Source organism: Diuraphis noxia, unplaced genomic scaffold, assembly GCF_037042655.1.
Source record: "Diuraphis noxia isolate RWA-SAM2 unplaced genomic scaffold, SU_Dnox_SAM2 contig0005, whole genome shotgun sequence".
Taxonomy (NCBI): Eukaryota; Metazoa; Arthropoda; class Insecta; order Hemiptera; family Aphididae; genus Diuraphis; species Diuraphis noxia.
In genome coordinates, this window is record NW_028301715.1 from 20,398,653 (window position 1) to 20,415,615 (window position 16,963).

Consider the following 16,963-nt stretch of genomic DNA (forward strand, 5'->3'; position numbering starts at 1 on the left):
CAACAAAAGTTTAAACTTTAAAGATATGAGAAGATAATAAGTCGTGGGCAATTGTTACAAGTAAAAAAAAAAACAATGATTGTTAAAGAAATTATTTTATTCTAAGTGACGAAATGAGCGTTCCTCACTGTTTAATCTACAGATATTTTAAAAATTTAATGAGATTAAGACTGAAGTCTCAACATAATATTTAAATATTGAGAGTGTTGTTTTTAGAAATGCTGTATACTTGACTTATTCGTACCGACTGTATGACCAGTTGGTAGCATATCAATTTTAATGACATTATATAGGAGGTCTCTGAGCATGATTATTAGAAGAAAATATTTGAATTTGGAATTAGATTTGATGAATTAACTTTATATATTATAGTGGTATTTATTTATTTATTTATTTTTAAATTTATGTTATTATGGGTGGCTGAAGTGTGGGAAATGTACTTATAAGTAATGGTCTATTAGAGATTTTTGGACATACCGTCAAGAGTAGAACATTTAGGAATCTTTATTGAATACATTTTTTAGTATTAATTTTCCTAGGAACCTTTGCTTCCTTAGTTTCTCGTTTAAAATGACGTCTTTTACAAACGTGTACCTACTGTACCTATTTTAGCTAACTTAAGTACTTGAATTCTACGTGAATCGTTCACTTCTGAAAGCTTTATTCAAATTACCTAATCCCCAGCGTTATTTATATAAAATACAAAGAATCTATTTGATCCTCTGCAAATGGTTTAAATCTATTGTCATTACTCTTATGATTATAATAATATGTAAGTTTTTCATTCTAGTGTTAATAAAATCAAATTTTAGCGAACTCTTCATATTTTTGAAATACAATATTAACAACGATTAGACACCTTTAAATATTATTTTGAGCATTTCATACCATGTTATAATTATGAGAAACATAATATTTTAATAATGAGTTTTTACACGTCGAACAGGGTTATACACATGTGAATTGCCTTATATATTTAGGAAGGAAGGTATTTTTAAATTTTTTTTGAACTCTTGGCGTTTCTAGTAATTCAAAATACTTTATCTTATGGTGTGTTATTATACACCTACTTTTCACAAAATGCACCCACGAATATTATTAAATTTAAATATAATATATATACATCAATGTATTTTATAATATTGAGCTATCACCTTAGATACGAAAAAAGCTATAAAATAAACCTAAAATAAAAACGATACTGGTTTTATATAATTTATTTATTAATATTTTTAAAAAGCATTTTTGACTGATATAGCAATTTGTATGAAATATGAACTTTTAAATATTGATTTATATAAGTTTATACTTTTTATTTTTATTTGTTTATATTGGTATTACCTATAATATGATGTATTAATATTTTTCGATACGGATGTAATTCAAGTAAATTACGTAACTTAAGTTGAAGAGCGATTTGATTGTGTTTGTGTAAGCGATATAAATTATAATTTAAAAAATATAACAATCCTGCTAATGATGAGTATTTATATCCCATTTTAAAACAAAGTGTAATGTACTGTTTTGCTATTAATATATTATATGTTAAAAGAAAGTACTGCCGAATTTTGTATTCAGAGAATAAAAGATTTAAAAATCCGAATTTAAAGTGAAGTAAGTATATCACTAATTAATATGTTGTCAAGAATTACGGATTATTATTATGATTATTACCCAAGTTGAGGAAATGTTTTAATACCTATAGCTGAAATAGAATTTTCTTATATATTTTTTTTTTTTATGTTATTCGCTCGGGAACTTGTCGGAAGTTCCGAAAGTAATAAATGCATAAGGTTTATACTAGAAGGTAATAGGTATACTAGGTGTAGGTATGCAGCTATACGTCTGTCACCATCGATTTTTATTCACATTTTCCATATTACATTGACAACCACGAAACAAATATTATAATAATATGAGTCGAGGTGATGTTGTAAAGCTTGGTAACCGTTAAAGCTAATATTTCCGTGTCACGGGCGTCATCACAATATGGTTGGATTCGTGTTCGTTTAATCCAGGTGTATATTTTAAATATTAAAAACGGTGCCAGAAACTCCGTTTCATAGTTGCGACACGCCTGCTATTAAATAAAATATAATATACGTATGGTTTCCTGTGGAAATAAATGTGCGGTTTTCTATAAATTATTATTATTTTTTTTTTTAATCTCAAGGTGTAGTAATAAATAATTATTTTATTTCGATAAGTAAGCCATAGTTTCAAAGTATATATCTACATAATAATATGTATATATACCTAATCCTAATATTATGATGATGTTGGATTTCATGTTCAGATTGATATCATTTATTCACTAAAGAAATATAAATTTTCGCATCAATAAACGTTAGGCAAAATATCTTCAAAAAAATCCCGACCATTCCAACCTCCTAATCGAAATAAAATATTTATAAGAATTTATTTTTATTTTTTTTTAACAGTTATTAAACAACAACAAAATAAAACACTGTACAGTATATGTACCGAAAATTATGAAACAGATTATAAAGTATTTGGCCGTTTAGATAATTTCATTGAATTTCTGTAAAATAAATATTGCACGTCATATAAATTTTCATTGTAATTTATAAAATTCATATAAGATGTGGATTTTAAATTGAAAATATTTTAATTAATCAGAATTGTAAATTTGAAATTATATAATATCCGTTTCAGTTTTTCCATTTGTTTTTCAATAGCTCTCTACCAAATATAAATCAAAAAAATATTTTTATCTCATATATTTAGTAGTAACGTGCAAAGAGGTTTGTATCTTTTATCTTCACCATTAAACTGCCACGTGTGATTTGTTTCATATTTTATTTTAACCGAAATATCATTGCTGCATTAATTTAGTTTAACATTCATTATAATTACAAATTTGAAAAATGAACACGATACTACATGTTTCTATTTAATAGTAAAAAGTTTTTTCTTCGCTAAAAAATGTTGTTGTTTGATTTACGTATTTATTCTACGCTTGTATTAAAATAAAACGTTTTGAATAAATCTATAACTTTTTATGCTGTTTATTTAAAATAATTTTAAAAGTTTTTGCTTTCACTAAAAGATTATAAAAGTAATTTCTTTTCAATTAGTTTTAAACAAACTCTATTTTTTAATTTATGTTGTTTAAATAACGCGATAAATAAATACATAAGCAATGTCAATAAAAATTATATTTTATGAGTAAATAGACAAGTAGAAAAAAATTAATTAGGTATAGTCCTATAAATTTACTAGTTTTTAAATCTCGATTAAAAAGGTGTTCTGATATGGTAGAGTTTAAATAGATCAGTTGAACTGTTGGTTTTATAATGAAGTTTTTTAAAAATGTGACTGAAATATAACAGACAAATAACAACGTTATAGCATATTTTGAAAATGTTTTGCAATTCAATAAAATCGAAAAACTTGGAATATAACAGTAAAAATATATTCGAAAGCACGCGTTTTGTTATTCAAATGTATGAGCGATTGTTCTCAACTTTATTATAACACACACAAAGCAGTAGTTTACTCGACGTGTAAAGAATATAAGATTTTTTTATTCTAATTTAAAAAAAAAAATTATGTATCATAATAATATATGTAATATGTATACATGAGATACAAACAAATATTTATATTTTTTAATATGTTTAAGCTGGAAACAGAATTAGTATGATAAATCATATTTTGATATCATTTATGGATTAATTTAGTTATTATTTGTTGATATGATACGAATTTACGATATTTTAAAATTATTTATTTTCCGAGTTCTGAAATTATATTCAATGTGATAAAATTATATTAATAGTTGTGTTTACTATTTGATATTATAACAAGTATTTCATGATAAATAATTGTATTAGTGCGTATACGTAAATCGATAATAATTACTTATTTTGAATAATTTACCGAATAATTAGTTTCCACTATAGTACTCTAGATAATTTTAGTCAATTAACTTTCAGGAAAAACTGAGAATATAAAAATAACAAAATAATATTAGACCCTTAATTTCGTTATCATTTTAATACTTTTTAAGTTTTTAAAATGTCTTAGTGCCTTGCTATTTTAGGTATTTATGTTTAAAACATGTATCACGCGTTAATATATAAAACTGTATAGAATAACTGAAACCCAATTTTAATCATTTATGATACTTTTTGAATTTTGTTTATTATCAGATCGACATTTGTTATTATTTTCTATATTAAACTAGGAATCACGAATAATTTTTACTTATTATATTTTATGAGATATTAATCATATTTTTCAAACGATACTATATATATATATCACAATATATAAATAATGAGTATGTAAATGAATATGACGTTATTATATTATGTCGAAGGTGATTATAAATACGATAATATATATTGTTTGGAAATCGGATGCCCATGACTATAGAAATCTTAAAAGTAGAGTGATCGAATACACTAGCTATTATAATTTGTATATACGTATGCAGTCTGAGATGATTAGATTTGTGATATTCGTTTTCATGTAGACTCAAAAAAAATATATTTACTAGTAGCTTTTTTATTATCCTCTTAACGCTAAGCGCAGACTTATCGCTTTGTTTTTACATTTTAAGAAATAAACTATTTTTTATAGTGATAAAAACAAACTTAAACATTAAAAGTTAAACAATCACTTAGGAATTTCTAAAATATGATGCATTACTGCAGAACATGCAGTGCAGGCGTGTTCAGGATTTTTCTTAAGGTGGTACTTCACACACGCACGTTTGTTTTAATTTCGTTACAATTGTATAATAAATTTAGAATGTTGATTTATTAGTACTCGTATAATAGTATTAAGGAACAAAACTATTGGAGAACGTGTTAGAGAGGGTGCTCTCAAAATTCCTCCCTTGCACGGCGACTACCATCCATTTTCCAATGTCCATATTAGCTTTTTTTTTCTACCGAGATTATATTTAATTATTTAGATATATAACAAAGTTCTGAACGTGAAAACATAGTTCAGTTATGTTTATTTGAAAAAAATGAAACTAGAATTTTAATTCTGGTATAAGTAATTAATGTGTTTAATACCTAAAAACGTACTTATAATGTTAATATTATGAATTATTGTACTTTTTCCGTCGGTTTGGAGTTAATCAATGGATTTAAAAAGACCTAAAAATGGCAAACACTGACATTTGTGATTTGTATTACGTTATAATATTTTATGGAGTATAATAATTTATTACGACAAGAATACACGGCAAAGTTAGGTTATTGATAATCCAAGAATTCGATTTTATTTTTATATTTCATTAACATTTTTAGCACATTTCCAAAAGTTTGAAATTCCTATAGCCAAAAAGTACACTCGCTATTACACTCATAATTAATAACATGTACATATTGCTTAATATAATGTAATTCCGAAACTATTGCGTGTATAATATTATTAAATTATGACAAGATCACAGTACAAAGGTATACACGACCTATATATGCACGCTTTCAATGATTATACTGCGCTCGCCTTGAAATTTGGAAGAATCGAAGAAACGAAGAATTGAAATAAAATTATTTTTCGCTCATTAAATCCCACGACGTAACACGTCATATATTACATATTATTATATCGAATATGAGTTGAAAAAGGGATTGTTGGAAAGCGAAATGAAAGTTTATTTTTAAATCGTATGTTACGTAACAATAATATTTTGTCGATCGAATGCTCCGTCCCTAAGGAACCGGATATAAACCGAATCTATTATATAATATACATTTTGATTTTCTCGTCTAAAAACTGCTTCCGGGTGATTTTAATTCCAGCACGGCCTATGTTTCAATTTTAATTTATTTTATCTTATTTTGTTCTTCCGACGTTTTATTATTTTTACTATTATTGCATCTAACTACCTGAGTGGCACATTCGTAGAACGTTCTCTATGTGATTAAGTATTATATCATCGAGATTTTAAAATTCTCACGTCGTTATTGACGTTTACCCGTAGTGGATTTGTTTCGATTTATTTTTGAACCGCATAAACATAACCGTTGGAAAGTTCAATTATTCGAAACGCGCTAAAATATAACAGCTGTTACCAACAATTTGTTTCAATATAATACCTCATACACAATTATCTTTTCCCTACTATGCTGCATTTAGGAAAAAAAGGGCCCAAATGGAACAATTTGTTGGGTGGTAAATTGTGGGTTGCTGCTGAAATATTTCGAAAATAGATTTACAAATATCATTCCAAATGAAAATGAACATATCAGAAGTCATTTCAAGTCATTCAATTTAAATATCACCAAAAGTTTAAACAAAATAACAGTACAATTAATGCGTTTTTATTAAGATTTATTTAATTTATTTAAATTTGTCTAATAATATTGACGTGGATCTAAGGATACTACCAATAGTACAACCGTATATACGTTACCGATATCATCCAATTGAGCGTTTTTTCTTTACTTTGAATAGGATTACGTCTTTATAAGATCTATTTCCAAGAAAACAATTTGAACCTTTTGGCTGTCACGAATACAAAATCAGTAAGAGCGATGAGCATTAAATATTTAAAAATTCTTCAATCAACAGTCTCGGTGTAAAGTTTATTTTTTTTCCAACACATCACCAATTAGTAACTTTTTTTGATTTAACTGAGAAATATTTTACTACGATCTTCAATTTTTTGGTGATTTCTGACAGTATTTGGATTTAGTTTTTAGAGTGGTCCATATATTTTTTCATGGCCGTATAAGTAACTAACGCGTGGTTATTAGTTATAACTATGTGCGTTATAACAGTCAATAATTATTAAATCATAGTTGTTAATTTTTTTTCCGTAAATAAAAGCCATTCAAAATAAAATATAAATAATTATTATTTAGAAGATAATTATTGTGACGTGGTGCACTAATTAATAATTAAAACTAAAATTAATAAATACGTGGCCCTAATTGATTAATGTTTGTCAGTCGGGAAGATTAAAAAAATAAGTAAGACATCTCTTACACTGTATTTACAGTCGGTAAATATTTTTTTCCAATAGATATTTTTTTTAAATTGTTGTTACTGCAGATGTATAAGAAATTTTAGCACATAGGAAAAATACGGTACCTCTATCGTGTCAATTTTAATTGATTGATTTTGATCAACGCGGAATCTCGTTGAACATCTTAATTACTATTACACAAAACATAATATAGGGTGCAAGTATATTTTTTTTTAGTTCCGCATGATTGAAACTGAATACATGAATATATTAAAAATAAAGAAAATATTTATTTAAAACACTTTTTCAACATTAATGCATGGTCCAACAATATTGTTGATAAAATAATGTTGACAACATTTTTCCCGTAGAAATATTTCAGATCGCTATAATTAATGCCCGTTAAGTTAGATTTAGATTAATTCATCCAGAATTTCAGTTGTGTAACTCGACACAGAAACCACGTTGCTTTTATAGTATTGCTTCGAAAAATCTTAATCCAATATAATTGAAATTTACTTGTTCTAATTTTTGTCATCTTGGTTGTTGTCGAAAAAAACACAATTAACAAAGTACCTTTTAGTTGGATAATTTCAATGGCGTGATTAACAAAGTTAGAAAACTGTTTTTAAGAATTTATTTATTTTTTTTAATTTTAATTTTAAAGTTTTTAGTTGTGGTATTTCTGAGCTTAAGCGTTAATTTTCTTAGCTTTTAAGTATTATAGAATACGCATTTGAGAGATTAATAATTAGTTAAAATCGTATTTAATTTATGTAACTATTTGGAGCTAAAAGTGCATTCTGGTTTATCTCTGGTTTTCAAGAATGATTTTGAAATTTAAAATAATATTGTAAGCACTTCCTCCCACTAAAAAAAAGTCCATAAATAACATTTTATAATAAAGGAAACTGGTAATTGCCTATATTAACTTAATATGTTATTTTTTATCAAAATATCATCACATTGAGACATTATAGTGCTCGTAAAAATGATTTGGTTAAAAGTCAAATAAAATAAAATATGTGAGAGACAGATAACTGAAAATCGATAATGTTATATTATGATGACCATCAAATCACTATATTATCATGGTTTGACTATGTAATTTAAACAGTGAACAGGTGTTGGGGTACTAAAAACAACAATTTTCGTCATGTGGTATAAACTTTTTAATAATATATTATTTTGTATATGTAACTAACGCCAATCAGCTTTTAATAATAGTAGTTTTCATATGATTGCGATATGAGAATATCATGGATATAATTAAGTATGAGGCAAAAATTAAAAATAATTATAATAATAATTTATACTAACAATGAAAAATTATATAGTTTTTTGAGGTCCTGAGTAAAAAAAAAATGTAGGTTGTTGTTGGTTATCGACATAATTTTAGTATATACATGGTATGTTTTGCATACTGATAATTAAATAAAAAAATCACGTTTCAATCATATTGGCGTGCGTAGAAGGCTTAAAATGTTTCTTGTTTCATATTTTTCAGAAATTGAAAAAATATATGAATATTTTCTTTAGTTTCTTTATTGGTTATTGGTTTGTCGGATTAGTGTATAACCAGACATACATAGGTAGGTACATAATATATATCAACTAACTATTAACTCATCGTTCAAAACTCATGCGAAATAACTCATTGTATTTCTTCATTAGAATTATTTTATTTAAAAGTGGCAAATTAAGTGTTTTATTTTATAGTATCACGCTGCAGACGTTTAGCTCAATTTCTTTATTTACTCAAATATACAAAAATTTGTTTTAGCATTAGAATCCACGGAACTGTGAAACGCGCATTTAATCGTTATTTATTTCCATGTCAAATAAAATTTGAAAAATATGTGCGTTTTAGCATACGTATACGTAAATCACAGACAACCACCCGGGTAATAAAATTGGGATTATAATAATTACCTATTCATTGTATTGAACTTTTGATTTTACAGTACTTTTTTGGATTCGCTTCGTTACTTCGCGTAGACATTCTAAGTAGCGTATTATTTATACGTCTGGTACGAAACTCGGGTGTTCTGTAAAGAAAACAATGAACATCAAATATAATGTATAATTCATATATTATTCTCAAACACGGTACTACAAGTACTTATTATGAGTGGTTATTGTAACAAACGTCGTAGACAATTTTATGTTTTGCAATAATATAATATATTTATATGTATTTATGTATACACAGAATAATATTATATAATGTTATACACAAAACGTTTATGCCACTACAACACCATGGTAAAACGTGTTATTAGTTTAATATAACATTTTATTATGTTTTACAGGAAAACCGGATATCCTGGCCGCGGGCATCACTCTGTTGATGATGGTGCTTCTTGCAGCTGGCGTTAAAAAAAGTTTGATGTTTAACCATCTGATGAACGCCATCAACTTGGCAGCGTGGGTGTTTCTCATGAGCGCTGGATTGTTTTACGTCAATCTCGATAATTGGACCAAGAACGATGGGTTTCTGCCGAACGGTTGGGGTGGGGTAAGTTCATAAAACTGTTACTCGAAACTCGACTATATTATAATAATAACAATAATGTATAGACGCACTCATATCATCAGTATTTCATTATTATTATTATTATTATTATTATTATTACTTTCATCATAAAAGCTTCACGTTCGTCGACCGATATTATTAGTATACTACCTATTGGTAATAACTACGTTGGTGTTTTCACGTAAAATAATTTGGTTATAGAACTATTGCTAGCGATGTCCCACGCGTGAAAGCTGAATTTATTATAAATGCATAACTTCGTGTATATACCGAAAGTCAATATCGACGGCGTGGCGAGATAATAATAATAGTATTGCAAACTCTTGAAGTTTTATTTTTATTTTTTTGTTTTTCGTATAACCAGGCAACTTTGTGTCAAACGTGACAGATAAAAAAAAAGTCAGTAGGTACCTATACCAATGTAATAAAAATCATATAATATTATGGAATAGGTAGGTTAAATACAGGTGTTAACACGACGTCGTAGTCAAGTTTTAAGTAAAAAAACGATATTATATATAATATTGTCATGTAGGTCACGGACTCTATTTTATCGCTATTATAGGTGTTTTTGAGTTTGAATTTACTATAACACGCGCACCTGCAGCGACTGACTTAACAATTTACTCAAAAATACCAAGTCGTTAGCGTAGTAGTAAAATTTAACGAGAGATATTATACGCATTTGCTCTGTATAATAATACATAAACATTTAGTAAAATGTACTTTAAACAAAAAATATATTCAACTAACATATTTTGCACAGTATCTATCTACCTACAAACACATTTTTTTTATGTAAAACAACACTATAGAAACATTTCTGAATAAATTTTGTTAAAACTCAAATAAATTAAAATACGTGTTTAAAAAAGTATTGTTGGATCAAACGGGTTGTGTATTAAGATAGCTTTTGAAATAAATTTGTAGGCCTTAAGTTACAGACGTGTACTAACAGTACATTATGCATCTTTTATTAGTATATAGGTATGATTGTCCTTGTTCCCCAATGCTCACTTAATCCGTTGATCATTCTCTACGGCTTTGCTTATGTAAATTATATATTTATCTTGTCCGTTGATCATTTTGAGTAAGTTTGTATATTTTCATTAATTGATTAAAAAAGTGTACCTATTGCTATTAATTAATTTGTTTTTTAATTATAAGTTTTTAAAATTTTGTATTTTAAAGGTATGGATTTGAAATTACTTTTTGAAAAATTTATAGTCGAATATGCCACTTTAAATTAATAATTATACAAGATTAATGTGGGAGTTAAAATATAGAAAAGTTGTTTTTTTTTTTTAATGTTAAGTCTCAAGATATTATATTGAAATATAAGCAACTAAAACCAATTAACTATACCTATAGGATATTGTAGAATTTTTTGTTTTTACAAACTTGAACTTATAAATAAGAAATAAGTACATATTATTTTCTTCTTGCCTTTACGTCTTGATTTGCTGTTAGGTGCTTTTTAAATGATCTTCACTATAAAGTTAGATGGGCGAAATCTAAATGTGTTTAAGTATTTTATGTTTAATCGATATTTTTTTTATTTTTTTTTTATTAAACAACTACCCGCGGCGTCTATGGCCATTGGATGTAACAGTACATTATATATTAGTATATTTACATATTACATTAATATTTAAAAAGATATACAAAGTGATTTAGTATTTAAAACAAGACAAAGTAGTAATAATTAGGAGTTAAGTGAATAGTATTATTTACAATTTACAGTTTGTTTATAAGATTCGTTTGTCTGAGAAATAGTATGATCTTGTTATTTATATTTGACGTATTAGATACATTTTACGTATGAACCAACAAAAGTCGTACGATAACCACTATGAATTATAAAGGCCCCTCAATCACTTTGAAAGACTAATAAAAGGAGCTGTCATCGATACTATACTATATAGTCTATAGTGCGATATTTTAGTGTAAATAACTCAAAATCCAAAAAGTATAGGTACCTATTGTGATATAATATAAATACTGACAAAAATAAAACAAACAACTATGTGTATCGTTTCAGTAGATTTTATTTGTTTCAAATAAACTACATCACCAAATATTAGATTGGAAATATTGGAATACACTATAATAAATATCACTTAGGTACTTAATCGAAATTCTATTTCTGCAGTGGACATAAAGTATATACAAATAAAGAAGTTTACTAAATGCTATAGATAATATTGGTAATTGATAATAACTTTTCAAAAACTTATTTTGTTAATTTGGCCTTAAATATCACGATTTATTGTTTAATGTTTTGATTGTTTCTTATCGTAAGGCCATAATACCGTCGTTCAAACTAAAATATTAATCGTCCATCTGACACAACGTAGGTACAACGCAGGTAACTTATGAGTTGTAACTAGTAGCTAAATGAATAGCTTTTGATTTTTTTTTTTAGGACATCATCGAGCCAATTGGTAACACTCAAAATGCATCGTATTGTTATAAATACCTACATAAAGAATGATAAAAAAAAAAATGTATTTTCGCTCTGACCATAAACGAAGGCTGTGAAAACGAATGGCAATAAATCGTGCTCGTATATAGGCAGTAACCGGTCTAATAATACTGCCGAGAATAGTCACCTCGTTTTTACGACCACGTCTTCAGTTCGGTTGATTAAGTCCTCCTTTTCTTTCCTTTTTTTTATTGATCCTCAGTAACTGCACTACAATCTCGTTCATGTTAACATAACCATTTTAACGTCTTGAAATACCTTCGGTGCTCTTACACCGGGAATCATATAATCACGTAGACGTATAATTGCAACTTAAGTGTAACAGTGCAGAGTAGATATCAAATTATATGCACTTTTACCAATTTATTACTGAAATTAATCAACTCTAGGTATATGTAACTAATAATAGTTTTCTCATAAAAACAAGGAACATAGTACTTTATACAAATAAGTAAAATATAAAAGTTGTAATCGTTGTAAACGTTTCTATTTAAAAAATTATATTTCTCAGATATTCCTAATTAATAAATAAATTATATAACAAATGGAATAAATAAGTTTTGATCAGATAAGTATAATATATTATGATAATGTGATTATAAACGCTTTTGATGCCATATTGTTACAAAAGGCATATGAAAGAGAAAATTTATTAGTATTAATAATAACACCTACCTAGTTCATAATGTATGTGTATGTTATCATTTCATTAAATAGCCAATTATTATGATTTGACAGAATTGTTGACACAAACACAAAATAAAGAATTAACAGTAAAAACATTATATATAATATTTAATCGTTATGTTTGTAATTTAAAATAAGCTATATAACGATCTCTTACTAAGTGGGGTTACTTTTAAATTAATTTCACGCAACTAAAAAGGATAATTATTATAATTTGTATTTGTTTATTTCTCGGTGAAAAGATACTATAAAAAAATAATACAACAATACATCTATTATTAAGTACGAAATAAAAAAATAAAAAAATGGGATACATTTTTTCTCATTTGAAGTTCTGAAATTTAAAGAGAATTAATTGAAATAAGGAATTACACAAACATCATATTTTTAATTACCTCTGATATGATTAGGGCCGGATTAATGATTATAAGTAGATACTATATAGGAAATTGCATAGTGTCAAATACTTTTGTCATATTTATCGATCAAATAAATAAGCTTAATAGGAACATAAAAAAATAATCTAATGAAATAATATACTTTGTAGTATACGATTCGTTCAGAATTATTTTTCGTAGCAATGATTAAATTAAATTCAATTAAAATACCGTTATTTCCTGTTTTTATTAAACACATATTATGCCGTCAAAACAATTTGAGATTCATTTTCTCAAATTTTTAATATCATCCATCAAATTCCAAAAAAAGTAATATTAAAAACTTGTCATGTTTACATGTTTAAATTTTTGAAGTAATTAAAATCAAAAATTTGGGTAAGCCGATCACAAGTAGACTTGATGATAAAGTTAAATCTGCTTTCAGAATACTTATCTTCTTCGGTAAACACATACATTATAATAACTTTTTCAATGATAAGGTAAACTCGAAACTAGCTTATTATACAGCAAAGTGGTTTCCTATAATTTCTCACTTTAAAAAAATATATTTTCGTTAACTGCTATTATAAGTTGAATTACATCGATTAGACTATACTTGGTATCTTTTACTTATATAATAATGTAATGATAAATTTTTGAACTTTTAATAATCGATCTCTGCAATTGATTTATCACTTTATTAGGATAAATTTGGTCATGATCTAAGTATAAAGTAGGTTTTTTCATTTGATATTGTCATAGACTTAGAGTTAGATATAAATTTAAGATTTTTTGATTGGAAAAATAATTAAATAATTACATTTATTTCTTATATTATATATATTATTACCTTTAACACTAGCCCCACTTGGTAACGTAAATTATACAGTTTATCATATTATATAATATTGTCACTGCAAGACGGGTGTTAAATTATACTTGTTATATTATGTACGCAAGTTAAGTGAAAAAATAAATTATAGTTGGCAATGATATCGCTAGTGTGCAGGTTTCTTGACAGTAAAGCTTAACGAAAAATTAGGCCGCAAATTAAAACATTGACTTTAGACGCATCTCTTCTTAATCTATCCAGAATAGAGTATGATTTATACCTATAGTATAAACGGCTTTAGATTCATACAGAATATTAAGGATGTCTTGAGTAAAACTGAATATCAAGTGGAGATGTAAAGACACGTCGGGGTTTGCGGGGTTATTGAAGATGAAACAATTTCGTTTAATTAAAACGGACTTGATGATTTACGTGAGCCTTTACTTAAAATGGAAGTTATATTTGAACTATATAAGTGGTTGTGTTCAAAAATAACATCTTGGCCAAATCAACGATGAGAAATTATTTAGGGTTAATTTGTAGCTCTGTAATTGGATTTATTTTTAGAACAGTGAAACAAAACGATATTTGATTAGTTTTCCTAATCCTAACACTCATTCCGATATTGTTAATACGTAATTAATCTACGTAATTTAATATTTTGGTAACAGTATTGTATTGGCGTGTGGGTTGATTGGCTTAACAATGTACAAGACTCCAAAAAAATATATTGATTACAAAAGAAATAAATAATAAGAAAGATAAGAAAGAAAAACGATATCTTGAACACCTGATGTTCAATTTAAAATAAGTATAATAATATACCTAGGAAATGCTATTTTTTATAAAATATGTAAAGCAATATCATGGGTATAATGACATATTATTATATCGAGTTCTTTGAGTTAAAATAGAGTCGGTACGTATATCATTATGAACCCATATTTTTTAATTTGTGAGTAAAATGTATACCTAACCATAAAGATACATTGATAAACTGAATTAAATATTATATAAGCGATATGACATATCTATTATATTATTATGTAACGGTAAATTTATTTCAGTAAAAAAGATTCTACTATTATAAAATAAGTTTATGTTAAAATGACTAAAACGATTTAAGAGTTTTCAAAGTTAAGTACATATTATTTTAGGAAATGTAGAATCAGAGCAAAATAAAAATTTGATTACAGTTTGGAACACATTTTAGAAGAATTTAACTTATCAGAAATATTGATAAAATTGATTGAAATGATTATTTGAAGATGTTAAATGAAAAGCAGCGATACGAGTGAATAAAAAAAAAGTATGTATAGAATTTTAAGCGTAAGTAAACATATTGTATGTGAAGCATATTAATGTAACAATGAAATGCAAACCCATGAGTAGGTACTTATACTATGATGGAAATCTCTCGATGTTCACTTTTAAATCATGGAATACAAAAAAATAAATATTTTGTTTAAAAACCGATAATTACCTCATATCTGTGCGTTTCAATCTTGGAGAACTATATTAATAATTTACGACTAATAAATGTAATAAACTATATTGGTTTTTATGTATGGTCTAATGTGAAAGATGAGCTTATCGGATCTGAAAATTAAGAGAAGTTAAAAATGAATAAAATTAAAATTATTTGTCGGAACATTAAGCTGGATTCGAGTAAATTTAATAACAGAACATTATTAGTTCATTAATCATATTATTTTCTTCAGATAACGTTATTAGGCTTATACTAGTTTTTTTAAATTTCAATTTAAGATCATTTACAATGATTGTATTGACACTCTATACTTTTAATAATAATATATATTTATAAATTATCGATAAATTTGAATTGATTTTGAACAATTATTGTACTTCGTTATAGCAATAAGACATGCCAGAATATAAGGACCGTAATTAGGTCACTTATTATATTTATTGCCCCACCTTAGAGAGAAAACGAACGAAGAAAATTAAATTAAATTACATAATTAATTCTAGGTAGTGGATTTAGACACATTGCACGCTGATATAATGTCGACAAATTAAGTTTAAAAGTTTAATGTTAGGTCGTCCAACAATTTTATAATTTAACGTCTAGTTAAAATTTAATGTACCAATCGTGGTTACTGTTTGATGTTAAGGGCTTGTTAAATATTTGATTACCTGTTAAACTCCAATGGACGTTTGTATACAGTCCTGTATAAATCTTTAGAGGTTGATAAATGTAACACAACAATGACGGGTTGTCAGATAAAATCGGCTCGTAATAACATTATGCTCGTACAACAATATGCTTGAACGATCATTAAATGGTATTTGTATGAAATAATTTTATCATAAGACATTATATTTTTTTTTGTGATTTGAAACATCTATTGCGGCTGCTGAAACCGTTAGTCGGCGTGGTGATCACACGAAGCATTTCGTGGAAAGCACAAAAAGCCACACGCGCAAAACATATGATACGCATTTAAAATTAAAATAACTTTCGATGATTCTCATCTGCTAGGCATTCCGTGACAAGTCACTTTTGTCACTTGTGATAACATCACAGTCTGTGATAATATTATTTTTACTTTTTTTTCCAAACGACTAACGAGTGTTATAGAAATAAAAAACCATATTATTTGATGGGCATATTAAAATTAAATTAAAATGTAATATGTAACCTAATATGTATTTTTATTATGTTTTGAATTAAATTACATTTAAATGTATATAGCTTGTATGCTTAAGTTTCATTTATGTTCACAAACGAATGGTAATATTGTATATGATGAGGCCACCGAATATGCTTGCTGATAGTTTTAACTCAGTAAAATCTTTGCATAACAGCATATAACGGTTGTAATACTAATAATATATATAACCAGAGCTCTAAACCTTATGCAATAAAATAAATGAAATATAATATTGTGAATTCATATATTTTACTAGAATTTTAAGTAGCTATGCAATTTTTTTTTTTTTTTGTAAAATATATATTTATACATTTATAATACTATGTGAATTAACTCCAAAACATATAAAATATTTAAAAAACTATAATATTTTTATTATTCTATACTTATATATACTCAATTATTATTGTTACTAT

The 16,963-nt window shown here is 26.3% G+C and overlaps 1 protein-coding gene across 2 annotated transcripts in view; it reads left to right on the forward strand.

Annotated features, from left to right (window-relative positions):
• LOC107166364 (solute carrier family 7 member 14) overlaps positions 1-16,963 on the forward strand; it is a 103,814-nt gene that overhangs the window by 53,845 nt on the left and 33,006 nt on the right. For both annotated transcript variants that reach the window (XM_015514996.2, XM_089228798.1), the window contains exon 5: positions 9,268-9,473. In XM_015514996.2, the coding sequence (XP_015370482.2) occupies positions 9,268-9,473 (206 nt within the window). The remainder of the gene's footprint in view (positions 1-9,267; positions 9,474-16,963) is intronic.